Source organism: Merops nubicus, unplaced genomic scaffold, assembly GCF_000691845.1.
Source record: "Merops nubicus isolate BGI_N331 unplaced genomic scaffold, ASM69184v1 scaffold12619, whole genome shotgun sequence".
Lineage (NCBI taxonomy): Eukaryota > Metazoa > Chordata > Aves > Coraciiformes > Meropidae > Merops > Merops nubicus.
This window is the reverse complement of record NW_008630237.1, coordinates 42,153-57,065: the sequence shown is the minus strand read 5'-3', so window position 1 is coordinate 57,065 and position 14,913 is coordinate 42,153. Positions and strand designations below refer to the sequence as shown.

Here is a 14,913-nt window from a genome sequence, read left to right as displayed (position 1 = left end):
AATGCTTTTGTGAAGTTCCTGACTTCCAGCTTCGAACAAGGTTGTGTGATTAGAGAAGCATAGTCTGAGTAATACAGATAATCTGTGGTATGAGGCTCTGTCTGTAAAAGAGAAGATCACCAGTTAACACATAGATGTGAGTCTCTAGTTGCTATATAGTAGAAAGATGAGAGAGAATGAAGTCATGCAAATACAAAGTACTTTGAAAATCTTTCAAAAATTAGTATACAAGTATTATATGGCTTGCTGTTTTGAATAGGAGTGACATTTCCCTTATGATGAGTATAACAGTTCTGTTCAGTCCTTCCCATGTCTCAACTTCAAGTCTACATCAAACTCATCTCAGGATAGTCTACATCACTGTTTTCCTCCAACGCTACATTTTACGCTGCTTCCACTGACCACACACCCCAGTCACAAACATATTTAACACTGCAGAGACTTGTAAGAACTAACTAGGGGATTTCATAAAATCTTAATTAAAATATTAACATGGAGATAATATTTTTGGATAGCCCAAATGTTTCCATCTTTAAATACATTATGCAGAAAGGATTAGTTTGACATCACAGAAGACACTACAGTACAAAAGTCTGAATTTGAAGCAGTTTTCTAGATTTCCCTTACCATTCAGGGAGGGGTACAGGCCTTTCTAGGATGTTATGTATTTCATACTAATGTAGCTTGGCTAAATCAAGCCCAAAAGTGATTATTTCTCTCCACTCAGCTAGGCAGGCAGTGCAGGATGTCTTGTCTGAGACACAGTCACCCACACTACAAACATCAAATCTGTAGTTATATTAGGAGAATGTAAACCAAATAAACAGTGTTTTTTGACAGTGAACTCTGCTGTCAGAAGCATCTCTTCAGTTCATCCCTCCTGAGGTTAGGGACCTTGGATCAACAGCCTCAAAGAGCGGGGACTTCCAGATTCATTGCTTTATGGATGTACTAATATAGGTTTATCTATTAAGTACTTACAAAATTCATTTTGGCAGTACGCTTCTTGGAAAGAAAAATATGTCGAGAAGAACTTCAAGATACTTTCCCAAGGATTTCTGCAAAGAAAACAGAGTAGACTGGATTGGGGAAATGAGCACAAGAAATGTGGACAAGTAGAAAAACAAATATTTATTAGAAGAATCTCATCACTTCAACTATATCAACAATAAAGAAAAACATCTCAACAAATTGCACATTTCTTCAGAACAATGTGCGGCTGAGTGAAGTGTGTGTTTGTACCAGCATCATTAAGAGCATAGTCTTACATATTGAATATTCATCTATAGGGCTAATAAATGATATATGGAAATATGTGACACTTCACATTGACTTGGCACCACGAGAAATTAGAGAGTAAATTAAAATCTACTTTCAGAAGTTCAGTACAACAACAGCAATCAGTGCGTTGAGGGAAATATGGAACAAATGAACTGCACTACCTTAGTGTACTCCCTAACCGTTGTACAACTCTTTAACATTTTTTTTTTCCCTCTGGCATTTTATCAGCATGTCTTAGCACTTTTCACATCCCATTATCTGCCCTTTTTTCTTATGTTAGTGAGGTAAATTAAGAGTGCCAAGATAACTGCTTCTTATAGTGTAAAGGATAGTATGCGCCATGCGAACAGAGTAAGCACTAGTTTTGTCTGTTTGGTGTGCAGATCTTTGTGTTATAGACTCAGTGAAAATAACTTACTTTCTTTATCACTGTGATACCTAAGTAATTTACAAATGGTAATTAATTAATTTGCACAACATTCTGTGGTGAGGAGGAAAAGGAAAGAATCTGAGCAATGAGTCATTACAGTAAGTATCTACTTTCATTTTGAGATGTCTGTCCCCTCCTAAGACCATTTCTAAGAGTGCTTAGCATTATAAAGGACTTTGGTTATGTAAAAGATTAAAGCCATTCATTCTGGTTGCTGCCAGGCTCAGACTTCTGCAAGTCAGACCACAGCATCTAAAGTCAAAGATAAAATGAGGAACATGCTGTCAGTGGCCACATGCACAAAGCTAGGCTTAAACAGTTTGTTTGACCCAGCAACCCAGGGGTATGAGATTTAGCTCCTCAGCAGTCCCCTGCATGAGTTCAGTCCTCCTTTTCCAGTAGCTGCTCTGTGAGAACAGCAAATGCCAGCAATGCAGTAGTTGCAGGGACTGGATAACATAAGGTCCCATATTTGCTAAGACTGTGAATGGCAGTTTCATCTAGAATTTCTCCTTTTGTTAGCTGTGCTGCTAATAAGGAAGTGTGCATGGGCGAACTTTAAATCTAGATAAAGAAATTCTTCCTGTTTGGGAATTACCTGAATGGTATCAGGGAGAGAGAGAAACAGATAATCTATAAAAGTGGGGCAGATGCAGTCCAGATATAACTAGGACAATGAGCAAGGGAAAGGACTGAACACTCTCCAAAAGCATAATGAGGATGAAACTTTCTGTGACTCATGTGGTGAGGCTGGCTCACAACAGATGGCTTGCAGATAGGTAAAGACTCATACTATGTAATGTTTCTTAAGCATCACAGCTTCTCTGGCTTTTCTGCCCTTTATACAAATCTTTAACCACCTCTACAGCTTCCTCTGCTGGCTTTTCAAAGCTGATTTTTAGAAGCTGCAGGAACATGACAGCCTGAAAGTGCTTGAACATCTTCTGAAGCAAGCTTTAAACAATTTCAGGTGTCACTCAAAAATGCAAAGATGTATAAGGCAAGGAGGTAAGTTGTACAGCTCACCTGGGGCTGTGTCTCGTAGCCCATCAGTGAGCAACTCTAGTCTCCATCTGCTGCCTTACCCTCCTCTGACTCCATCCAGACAGATACTCATGTCCTTGGCTGGTGGTTGTTTCTGTTTGCAACCCCTTGCTCGTGGATCCAACTACAGTAACTCTTTGGTTACACAGCACTGAAGGGCTATTAACTGTCTAGGTTATTATCTTAGAAACAGTTATTTTATTGTTACAAGAAAAATATCTTTCCAGGTATCTGTCACTCATCTCTTTCTAGGAGATACATGGTTAAAATATACAAATAGAGCCTATACTCTTTGTAAAAGTTGCTCTTCATTCCAGGCAGCCAAAGCTACCCTCAAGCAGTAGAATAACACATAGAAGGAAAAAGACAGTGTGAAGGCATTTAAAAGAAAAGGAGCACAGGTGTTTCCACCATCCTGCAAAGAGAGCTAAGAAAGGAAATCTCTTCAGATTAGCCCTGAAGAAGGGCTCTCTGGTCCTCAGAAGAGCTCAGCACCAAGCTGGTAGGGAACAACAACTACTCACCATAGGAGAGCTGTGTACTCCCCCTGATGCTACAGGAATTCACAAAGGGACCACCAGTCACTCATTCATTCAGAAAAAGACTTCCACTGTCCAGCAAAAGCTTCTTGAGGATGATTGGTATGAGAATAGTAGAGAACTCAAACTGAAACCAGAATTGCAGAGATCAGATTTAGGGTCTGATTTAAATCTCTTGAGTTGATTTCCTTTTCTGAATTTGAAACAACACTGGCTGCAAATAAGTTGAATCAGAACTCCTATAAACACAATTTTCTTTTCAATTTAAATCTTCCTGTTGGACACCCTTATAATTTTAAATCTGCATATTTATAGCTTTATTTAGCATTAATGTATTAGGAAGTTACAAAAATAAATTTCCATATATGTAAGAAGGTGTGTGTTCTAACACTGTTTATATACTACATATGGGCTCGTGTCTACATATGTGCATACAAACATGCTTAAGTTCTGAATATTAAATTTATAAGCATTGCATTTTTTATTTATGTTTCCACATCATAATATTCATTTTCCTTAAGAAAACAATATCTGAATACTCAAAAGTAAGACTAAACTACAATCTTAAATATGAATACATGGATAAAGAAAGACCTAAGGAAAAAGACAGATTTCTAAATAGATAAAAAAATTAAGTTCTTGGAGGGAATCAATAAGTATTTTTTGGCATTGTCCACCATTGTAAGTACACTCCTACTTATAGTTTCATTTTAATACATTCATCACACATACATAAATCATAGATTATCTATTTTATTTTAGTACTTACCAGATTTGAAAATTGTCTGAAGATCATGTGAAAGAGGAAGTGTGATTCTGTCACATTCTTTTGTGGCTCTCTCAAGCCCATTTACCATCAGTCTCAACAGGAATACACTTTAATTTGAAAGCCAAGAAATAACAGCATTAGTTAAAGGTACAGAGTTAAATTGAAATAATCACCACTTCCTCCTGACAAGCAATAACAACAACCTGCTTTTTTACATAAAGGAAATTATTTAACCTTCTCTGTGCTGGAAGCATGCAAGCTGAAGGCTACTTACTTACAAAACAGTCATATCATTACCTAGGTAATGATATTATTTTTAAAATAATCAAACTATTACCAGAATCACAAAAAGTAGGTTGTTAATTATCACTGTGCTCAGAACACACGTGAATGATGGCTTGTTTTTGCAAAGGGTGCACTTAATGACATGCATATGAGCAGTTTAACCATTAATCATTTAAATCAAAAAGATTGATCACAGTAGAACTGCAGAACTGAGACAAGTGTTAATTAGTGAATTGAGTAATAGCTCTGTTTCAGAAGAAACAAAATAAATCTGGTGTATGTCAAGACGCCCAGTATCCAAATGTTTTGCCTTAACTGCTAACATAAAATATGTAAAAACCCAGGTAAAGAAGGAGAATGCAGCTGAATTTGCCTGCTTGGCACAAGCATTTGCTGTTAGTGTGCATGCTGCTCAGGTCTGTTGTTAAAGTTAGCTGGAACTAGATAAGACAATGTTTCATTTTATGATTCTTGAATTTTAAAAGTTATAAATATTTCTCTTCCAGACCTCAGTGACAACTTAGATGTTTGCATTAGCAGAAAAAAAAAAATAGTTAAAAATCCCTTCAAATTTACTTATTTTAGAAATTTTGTGTGTGAACATTCAGTTGCAGCTTGTGATCTCATTAAAGACACCAGACAGCATTAATACAGACGACCTTCTATTAATAAGGCTGTATTAAGCCTCTAAATTAATAGAACACTGGACCTAAAGTAATGCAGGATTATAGATATCATGCTTATTTTTTTCAGAACTTAGTATAACAGTAGCAGTGGCTACCTAACAGCCAAAGTATGGCACTGCTTTCCACTAGCCATACCCACTGCATGAAACAAAATGCTGCATACTGTCAAAATATGACTTGGTGGGTTTAAAGTATCATGTCACAATGGTTCACAATCTCTTAAGGAGGCACATTTGATTTTCTCAATGGCTGATTTTCATCAGATGGAAGGTCTTGAGTTCAGCTATGACAAAATCCCAACACATTTGCATAGAACAACACAAGAGATAGTTAAAAAACCTGAAACATGACTCTTGTTTTTTCCTCTATGTGTATATGTGGACACGGTGCATACATATTTTGATTGTTACTACTGGAAAGCAATCTTCAAAGTTTGGTGCATGTAAAGAAAAAAGTGTGAAATCTATCTAGATTGTGACTCAGGTAACTTCAACGGGCTCACTACAAGATTAATTTGACCTCTTTATTCCTATCTGGACTAAAGAGTTCCCTGTCACCACAGGCCCAGGGAAGGTTATGATTAAATCCATAAAGTAGCTGAGCATTTGAAATAGGGTTTGGTAAAGTCCAGTTACACGGAGGAAGGAAGATGTGTGAGTTTCAGTGCAGAGAAGAGGTAAAGATAGACAGCCCAGAGGAACAAATGTAGCAAACAACAAAGATTATCTCCATTTTATATTTCTACTGATAAATCAAAATAGCGGCTGCAGTTATAGGACCGGGGTGCACCAAAGGTCAAAAGACAGATGCCTGGAAATTTCAAGGATAACAAAGAAAAAGTCATCAGGCAGATCTTCTCCTCCCTAGGTATCTTTATCTGGCCATCTTCAGAAGCAGGACTGGCAATGTTGTGGTGGAAGTTGCTGAATAACTGCACTGCATTTTGGTTTTCTACATTAAGATGACTGGCAAGGTGCCCAGATTTTGTGAATCTTTCGAGGCATCCTTAATGACAATAGTGAACCAGTTCAGAACAATTTCCATCATTAAAATTTCACAAATTTTCAGGCCACCCTTTAAAGCTTTGCTAAGAGGGGCTTTTATGGGGTTTTTTTAACTACATTTTTGTACTGTTTTGCTAACTTGCTGTTACTTGAATGTTGAAAAGTAGTAGTGGAAGCCACCTAATCAACTTCATTGATTCAGATGAGGCTCATAAGGTATTTTCTAGACTTTCTTGGAAAGAAAAAAACACCACTTCATTTTAAAATCTCCTGTCCCTCAAGTGCTGCAAGGAAAAGTACATTTATCCTTGATAAGATGAGGTGCACATACTTTTGTAATAACATAACATATACGACAGCCTAGATATTGTTTACGGAGAACTCACTTTCTGTCTACATCCTCTCTGAATTGAACTACTGACTCCTGCCCACAGTGTCTGATGTTGGGAAACATGGTCTCAGCTCCTGTTAAACCCAGCAAATTCAGAGTTCATTCTATGTTTGTAAAGAAATTTGTTGATACTTCATTGTGGGCCATTTCACTAGGAGCCTTTTAAGTGCCTCTTTCTGATAACTGAAGAGATAGATCTGCATCTTCCAAAGCACACTTCATTACATAAAGACAAAGCCAGCCTCTGGCAGTCATATAAGCAGCAAATAATGAATAATCAAAGTAAAAATTATTTTTGTATTACAGAAATGGATGTCACCAACCAAGCCTGTGATGACTGTAGTCCATATTCAAACAAAAACTTCTGCTGCTAGTAACAGCTTCCAGCATCTCTCTCAGGCAACAACCTACTTTTGGAACAGTAACATCTTTGCCTGTGTAGCAGTTGGGTATTATCAACACTATTTCATGAAAAGAGAGTAATTAAAAGATAAATCAGAATTTTAATGGGTAATGAAAAGATAAATCAGAATCTTAGCTTCTCCATTACAAAAAACATCGCTGATTTTGTTCCATATTCAGGCATTTTCTAATTTAAATGTATCTCATGCTTTTTGTCTGCTATATATTCAATATTCAGCATGCATAACAGTCTTTGAGAAGGTGAAGGACTCCCCATACAAGTGAATGCCAAAGTTAATACAAGGTAAGTAGTCCAACTTACCTTCTCAGCACATTTTCTTTTGACCCAGTTACAAAGCCCAGACAGCCTTCCTTGCAGACGCTTTGTACTTCACCTTCACATTGTGGCAAGTGGAAAGGTGTGTTTCTTTTTAAAAAAAGTATTTTAAAATCTGCATATTACGCAAATGAAGCCCCCACATGTAGTTGGGTTTTGTTCATATGTTAGAGCTCTGAAAGGAAACACTCTCAATATGGTTATTGTGGTTTTGCAAATTTCACCACATGCTAGTTTTCTGCCTCCACTAATTAAGGCAAGAAAATATCGAAAGATAAGGAAAACAAAACCACCATCTGAGTTACTCCAGAATCCACATGTTTCATCTGGAATGACTCAGAATGTTGTGGGGGAGTTAATTCTAAAAGAAAGCAGCACATCCACACCACACTGTTCCATCCTGCTTTAACATTCAGTAGGTTAAATTTTGACCAGTCTAATCTGCTTCAAAAATCCAGCTATCAGTTGAGGTTCTGGTCTCTCCATCATTCTTTCAGACTACAAAAAGTAAATTATACATTTACATTCAGATTGGTTTGGGTATTTTTTTTTTAACATTACCATCCTATATTGTTAATATATTTTTTCTTATTAATTCTATCAAATATTCCTTCTTTTGTTTGCATCTGGCTTTTCACTCCCTGTCAAATGTTTTTTTAGGTTTTAGTATTTCTGTATTTAATTTTTTCTTCTCCTTACTTCTTCCTCTTTCTTTGTTCAGGTTTTTTTTCTAGATTCCTCTTATTTTTATGTCTCCTTGTCTTCATAATTTCTCCCCAGCATTACATTTTGTAGTACCACACACTTGCTTCCCCTTTGATTTTGTTTTTTGTTTGCATTTTCAGCATCAGTCCCACTTGATTCTGCCTGCTCTTTCATGTCAGATACAGGTCCTCTTATGCATTATGAGGTGTCAGGGACTGAAAGAGCATGATCCCAGTGCTGACATCCATCCAGCATTGACTGGGATGCATCAAAGTGTTTGATCACCTCTGTCAAACCAGTTAGAGAAGACAGAGCCCTCCTAAAACCTTCTACAGGTTTGGGGGTTCTTTTTGTGATAACTTTTATCTCTGAGCAAACAGAGCTCAGGAGATGGGTAAGGGGTATAAACTGAGTACTTGGGGAAGGAGAGGAAGTGTGTAATCAGTGTTTAGCTCTCACCCCTAGCCCAAGCCACATGATTGCATTTGTAAAACCTCACAGTCTATCAGTTTTCTTCCACTAACACACTTGTTATTTAGTTTGAAATGAGGGGAGACTGAAAAAAAACTGATGGGAAACACTTTTCTGGTCATGTTAAAATGGTAAAGATTCAGAGGTGATTTCTTCTCAGACTGAACATGGAATTTCTGAAGGAGGAGCACAGTCATTCTCAGAGCACTCCTCTGCTTCACTGCAGCATCACTTCTGAGAACCAGCCTAGCTCCTGGCTGGCCTGGATTCCAGAAAGAAGCATAAAGAGCTGTAAATGTATCATCCCATTGATAATCACTGACTTCAGAAAAGCTGTTTTAAAATATTTTGTTTTCTTGGAGAAAATGATGATAAAACCAAAAGTTTAAAATAAAAAAAGAAATGTCAGATTACTGATGGAAGTTTGTATAGCAAAAATGCCAGTTTAAATAAAGCCCCGAGGTGCACAGGTGAGTTAATACACAGTTGTTCATGCTTTTGTTCTCTTTTGTAGTCTGAGCTTACAAATCAGACTATATTTCCTAGCTTTGGATAGAGCAAATAAGCAATGAGTAATAACACTCCAAGATCTAAGTCCCACAGAAATTTAGACTGGAAAAGGATTGGAATTCAAAAGAAAAAACAGCTCCCATGAGACATAAGAACAACATTTTCCAAATAACACATTTTGATTTTTCATCAAAATGTTTCTGAGATAGCGAAAGGTATTCTGAAGGAAAAACCTGGTTAATTAAATTCATGCCTTTTCCATTAAGAAACAACTTGAGTTAATAATTTCCTATGTGTTATGATTCATTTTAAGATTTTTAACCTGAATTATGTTTTATTTGGTCTGTTTCTTACTACTGTCCTTCAACTGCTTATCTTAAAAAAGTTTAAGAATAATTTCTGGTGAAGTATCTCCCAAGGTAATGTCAGAATTAATGAACCTTTAAAACGATGATACAATCCTTGTATTGCCAAGGGGCAAATAAATGAAGAGGCCAAACACTCACTTATCTTCTCTGCCTGCAAGAAACTGTTCTATGGACCAGAAAATACATGTTTGTTCCTGAAATCCCAAAGAAGAAAGTATAAAGTGAATCTTGGCCCTTTATTCCCCACCAACTATGCAATGCTTTGCATACCACTCTGCATCACCCAGATACTTTATTTTCCACAAGTGGGATTGCTTTCATTGTAGATGTCCTTTCTGTGGTCACAAGAGTGGGACAGTGGCTTCATTCCTGTGTCTCCCCTGCCAAGTGGAGTTTTACATATCTAAAGTACCTATTAGAACATTCTCTGATCCCATCTGGGTCAACGAATCCATGAAATCAAGCCCATGTGACTGCAACACACACGGTAGGTCATGCATGAGACCAAGCTTAACACAGCAGCTACACCAGATCCTCGCTAAAGTGGATCTAATGTCATTTTAGTGAAATGTATCACTACAAAAAAGACAAAATATTGGAAAAGGCTTCCACAAAACTGCTACCTTCTGAAGTAAATGGTCCCCCTGCAAAAAAATTCTGCTGAATTGCCTGCCAGTGTATGACTAATTTACATTAGGCTGTAAAGGACAAGTGAGTTTCTGTGTCAGAAATACTGCAAACACAAGGCAAGAGACAAGTACAGTCAAACATGCAGTCATTGACATAATTTCTATGTTTTTGATGCTGTAGTCAGACCACAACCATTGTGGTTGCACTTTTTTCCTTGCTCACTCAGTCACTCATTCTCTGTTTTGTGTCTCGTTGAAATGAGTACCAAAGTAGTTTCTGAAAGCCTGTCACCAGTCTGTCCTCCCAAGCACTGACATTTCAACCTGACTATATTGAATTCATTGACCTGGTTTCTTTTTAGAGTTGTGATTTCCCTATATGACTGATTTTACAAGACACCCACAAGATGGAATGCCCCAATCACCTCTCTTTCCACAGCAGCAGCCTTCATGTCCTGAGTAAGAGCTAAAAGAGTTTTAAAGGTACTTATATATCTAATGATGTAATTGATTGCTTAGTACAGAAATTTTAAGGCATCTGTGACCCTGGCTCTCACCTAAAAGCACAAATACTGAAATTGAAGACTGAAGTTTGAAAATGTGTCTGTACAAGATGCAGTTCCTGTGTTGGCTGGATACAAGTCAAAGAGTTTTTTCCTTCTGTGTGGAATAAGATGCAGTGCATGTCCTTCAACTTAGGGACTGTGATTTTAGCAACCATAAAGGCAAATTGGAGGGGTTGGAGGGAATAAGGGAGAGCAACTTAGGGACTGGAGAAGAAAAATAAAACAGCTTTAATGAAAACAATAATAAAATTAAATATATACAAATATATACAAAACCAATATCAAACCCAAGCCCCCGATGGCAATTATGTCACCATCACCACTGATGTTGTGGTGCAGGCATTGGAAAAGTTCCAAACTGGACTCAGCAGCAGATGGTAAGCAAATTCAGGAGGTGAATTCAGGAACACATGGATTAGGATTGAAAGCAGAATGGACAGAGTTCTCCTCGGATGCCAGCCATTGAAGAAGAGAGCTTGACCCTTGTGATCCCTCAGCTTTATATGGGGTGGAATACCCCGCTGGTCAATTTAGGGTCACCTGTCCTGTCTGCTCCCCCCACAAGTGCAGCCTTTTACTTTCTGCACCTCTAATGTGGTACACAAGATTTAGCAGTGACCTTGGTCTGCACAGGAGCAAATAGAAACAAGAGCCTTTCTGCACACCAGTCCTTGGTAGCAACTGCAAACGTGGAGTGTTACCACTGCTAGAAGCTGACACTGTCTGCAAAATACACTGTTAACTACTGAAAGTGCAGTTACTTAGGAGGGACTTAGCTGAAAAGTGATGCTGAACAGAACTAGTTGTGTTCTAATTCAAACCAGGACATTCCACCCCCTATTGTATACCTTTTACATCATACCCATCACTAGTTTATAATTTCTTTCTGCAGAAAAATTAATTATTTATTTGGTTCCCAACTGCAGATTTTCATCCATCGTAGCAGTCTCTCAGGGCAGGAAAGATGTTATGAAATTTGTTACAGTTCATGCCCATAGGTTGCAGGTTCACCTCAGGAGATTACTGGGCGTCACTCGATGAAGTGTCATCACCACTAGCTCCTGTCATCACCACTATGTTATTCTGAAAGACATTTATTGAACATTTTTTGTGTTACTCAACTAACATTATACAGCTTTAAACAATAGTCTCACCCAGAGTTAAATTCTCTTGAGATGTACAAAGGACTTCATTGTCTTTCATCATCATCCACCGAGTATTTCCAGGTCCTTGAGTGAAAGTAATCCCACACATGAGTTTGCCTTTGCTCAAAGCAGCGATATCCACACAGTTATATCCAACAAATTCCTTTCCTACACCACAGAGTGTTTATCATCTCCTTTTAATGTATGTAAAGGGCCCAAATGAGCAGGATCATCTCAACTCATGGATCTCCTGGTATTAACTAACCAGGTGGCCTGTGCTAAATGCTTGTCCCAGTTTTTAAAGGTTCCACCCCTGTTTATTTTTAGAGTATTTTTTAACAGTTCATTGTATTGTTCAGTTTTTCCAGAGGATGCTACATGTTAAGGTATGTGATAAACTCATTTGATACCATATTCTTTGGCTGTCTAGTTGATGAGATTGCTTTTGAAATAAATCCCACTGTCTGACTCGGTTCTCTCCAGAGTACTGTGTTGTTACAAGATCTGCTTCTCAAGGCCCAGGATGGTGTTCCAGGCAGTGGTGTGAGGCACAGGATATGTTTCCAGCCATCCAGTGTTTGTTTCCACCACTGTATGCCAGTAGCGCTCACCCTGGCAGGTTTGAGGGAGTGTGAGATCTGCTAGGTCTCCCCTTACTTATACTTTGATCTTTGTCCCCCTTACCACAAAGGTTTTAACCACTGAGCTTGCTTGATTGCAACCCACGTTTCACAAATGTGGATAACCTGTGCAATAGCATCCATAGATCCACCCCTCTGTCACAAGCCTATTTGTGTATTTCATCTCTTCCTTGATGTCCTGAAGTGTCATGTGCCCACAGTTAAAAACAGTTCCCCTCCATGTTCCCAGTCTAAGTCTGTAACACTTGAGCAGCCTGATCCACTTGCTGGTTGTTTTCTGATGTTCCTCAGCAGAATCGGTGTAGAGAAAGAGCACTGGCCACTTTTCTCACTCTGCAATGTCAAAGGCCAGCTGGAAGGCTTCTACCTCTGCAAATGGACTTGATTCACCTTCTCCCCCAGCCACTTTTGTGACTCATTGTGTGGGACTCCACACAGCAGCTTCCCACCTCCGATGATTTCCTACAAGAGGGCAAGATCCATCAGTGAATAGGGCATGTTGCTTATCACTATCTAGTAATTGATCATATGGTGGGGCTTCTTCAGCCCATGTCACTACCTCTTCTGGTAGCATTCCAAAGTTTTTACCTTCTGGCCAGTCTATGGTCACTTTTAAGATTCCTGGGCAACTGGGATTTCCTATTTGAGCTTGCTGTGTGATTAATGCAAGCCATTTACTCCATGTAGCATCAGTGTCATGATGGGAACTTACTCTTAAAGGGAACTTACTCTTGAACATCCAGCCTAGTACTGGTAACCACAGCACCAAGAGGAGCTGTGCTTCAGTGCCAATCACTTCTGAAGCAGTCCTACCTTCTTCATATGCTGCCAATATTTCTTTTCCAGTTGGAGCATAGTTGGCCTTGGAGCTTTTCTATCCTCAACTCCAAAACCCTAGAGGTCTGTAATTATGGATGCTGTATTCCCATCCTGTGGAGATGTGATGGTGATAACAATACTGAAAGTACCTGCGTGAGGAGGACGTGTGCTACATCTGACTTTGTGTGCATCAGTGGGCAGTGTGTGCCTAACAGAGGTTCCAAACTGGGAGGATGGATCTGATAGGAATGCCAAACTGTGCTTAGTACATGAAACCAGCTGTGGACCTCAGTCAAGCCACCGTATCCCAGTGTCCCTGAAATGTGAGGTGAAGAGTGATGGTTTTGCTCCTGGTGGTAGTGTGAGGGTTGTGGCTTACCCATATGTCAGAGGACCAAATGAAGTGCTGGGGTTTAACCCCCCCAGCCTTGAATCAGGGTTGACATATGGATGATGTCCACAACCAGTCAGGAAAGACCCTCCTGACTGGTTTTCTCCCAGGGCCTAGCCAGCCTTGGATGGGAACCAATTAGATCACCACCAGGTGCTCCTGCCTTCAGCATTAATATTAGGTATCCCACCTCCAAGTTAACAGCATAAAAGCTGGCTCTGCTGGCAGTGATGTTGTGGGGGAGTTTATGTAGTGAACATGCTATGGAGGATTTCCAGTTACTGGAAGGATACCCCACCCCTCCAAACTACCCATGACAGTGGGTCATCAATGTGGCTGGAAGCAGAAAAAGGAATGTATACATAATAATAGTATGATTTTATGGTCATGGCTACACAATTGGAATTGGACTGGTCACCCAGTTCCTCGGTGGACTCACTCCTGTCTTCCATTTGTCTTACACTGTGAGTGCATATATCAGCTCCAGGTAGGACCATTAGCCCCAGATGTGGTGTAGAGCACATTTTTAATGCCTTGTCCTGTTCAGACTGGCCCAAGGACTGCCATGTGTACAATCTCTCAACTGAACTGCTCAAAGGCCTGGTTTTGTTCAGGGTCCAAATTAAGATTGTTTTTCTTTTGATTCACTTCAGAGAGAGGTCTTACAATCTGACTGTAACCAGGAATATGTGTTCTCCAGAAACCCACAATGCCTAAGAAAGTTTGTGTTTCCTTTTTGTTAACTGGTGGGGACATCATAGCTGTTATTTTGTTAATCACATCCATTGGGATCTGGTGATGCCTGTCTTGCTAATTAATTCCCAAAATTGGATCTCGAGTACAGGTCCATTGACCTTGCTTCTTTTTACAGCAAAATGGGCATCTAGACGAATTTTGATTATTTTCTTACCTTTCTCAAAATCTTCTGCTGTGTTGCCCCACATGATGTCATAAGTGTTCTGCAGGTGTTCCGGAGCTCTGTCTTTCTCCAATGCAGTATGGATCAGTCCTTGGCAAACTGTGGGGCTGTGTTTCTACCCTGGAGGTAGTCAATTCCAGGTGTATTGGATGCCTCTCCAGGTGAAAACAAACTGTGGTTTGCTTTCTGGTGCTATAGGAATGGAGAAAAATGTGTTAGCAGTATGAGCATACCACTTAGCTGCCTTTGACTCCTGTTCATACTGGAGTTCTAATATGCCTGGCACTTAAAGGTGGCGTAACTTCATTCACACCACAACAGTCCACTGTTGATCTCCATTCTCCATTAGATTTTTGCAGTGGCCATATAGGACTATTAAAGGGTAAGCAAGCTTTGTCAACCACCCTTTGACCCTCCGATGGACCAACATCTATATAGGAAATACAGAGCCCTGCTTGGTATAATATTGTCAATGCACCGTTTTAGTAGCAACTGGCACCTTTTGATCTTCAACTCTTATCCACCCCACGACAGCAGACTCCTCTGAAAGTCCAGGCACAACAGCCAGCTGTTCAATGTCC

General features: G+C 39.2%; 1 protein-coding gene across 1 annotated transcript in view; it reads right to left on the bottom strand.

Moving 5' to 3' along the window:
* CCR6 (chemokine (C-C motif) receptor 6) overlaps positions 1-14,357 on the bottom strand; it is a 15,352-nt gene extending 995 nt beyond the window's left edge. Inside the window, exons 1-4 of the mRNA XM_008947220.1 lie at positions 14,324-14,357; positions 6,841-6,890; positions 6,156-6,180; positions 153-210 (exon numbers count right to left, since the gene is read on the bottom strand). Coding sequence (XP_008945468.1) covers positions 153-210; positions 6,156-6,180; positions 6,841-6,890; positions 14,324-14,357 — 167 coding nt within the window. The remainder of the gene's footprint in view (positions 1-152; positions 211-6,155; positions 6,181-6,840; positions 6,891-14,323) is intronic.
* Positions 14,358-14,913: the final 556 nt, after the last annotated feature.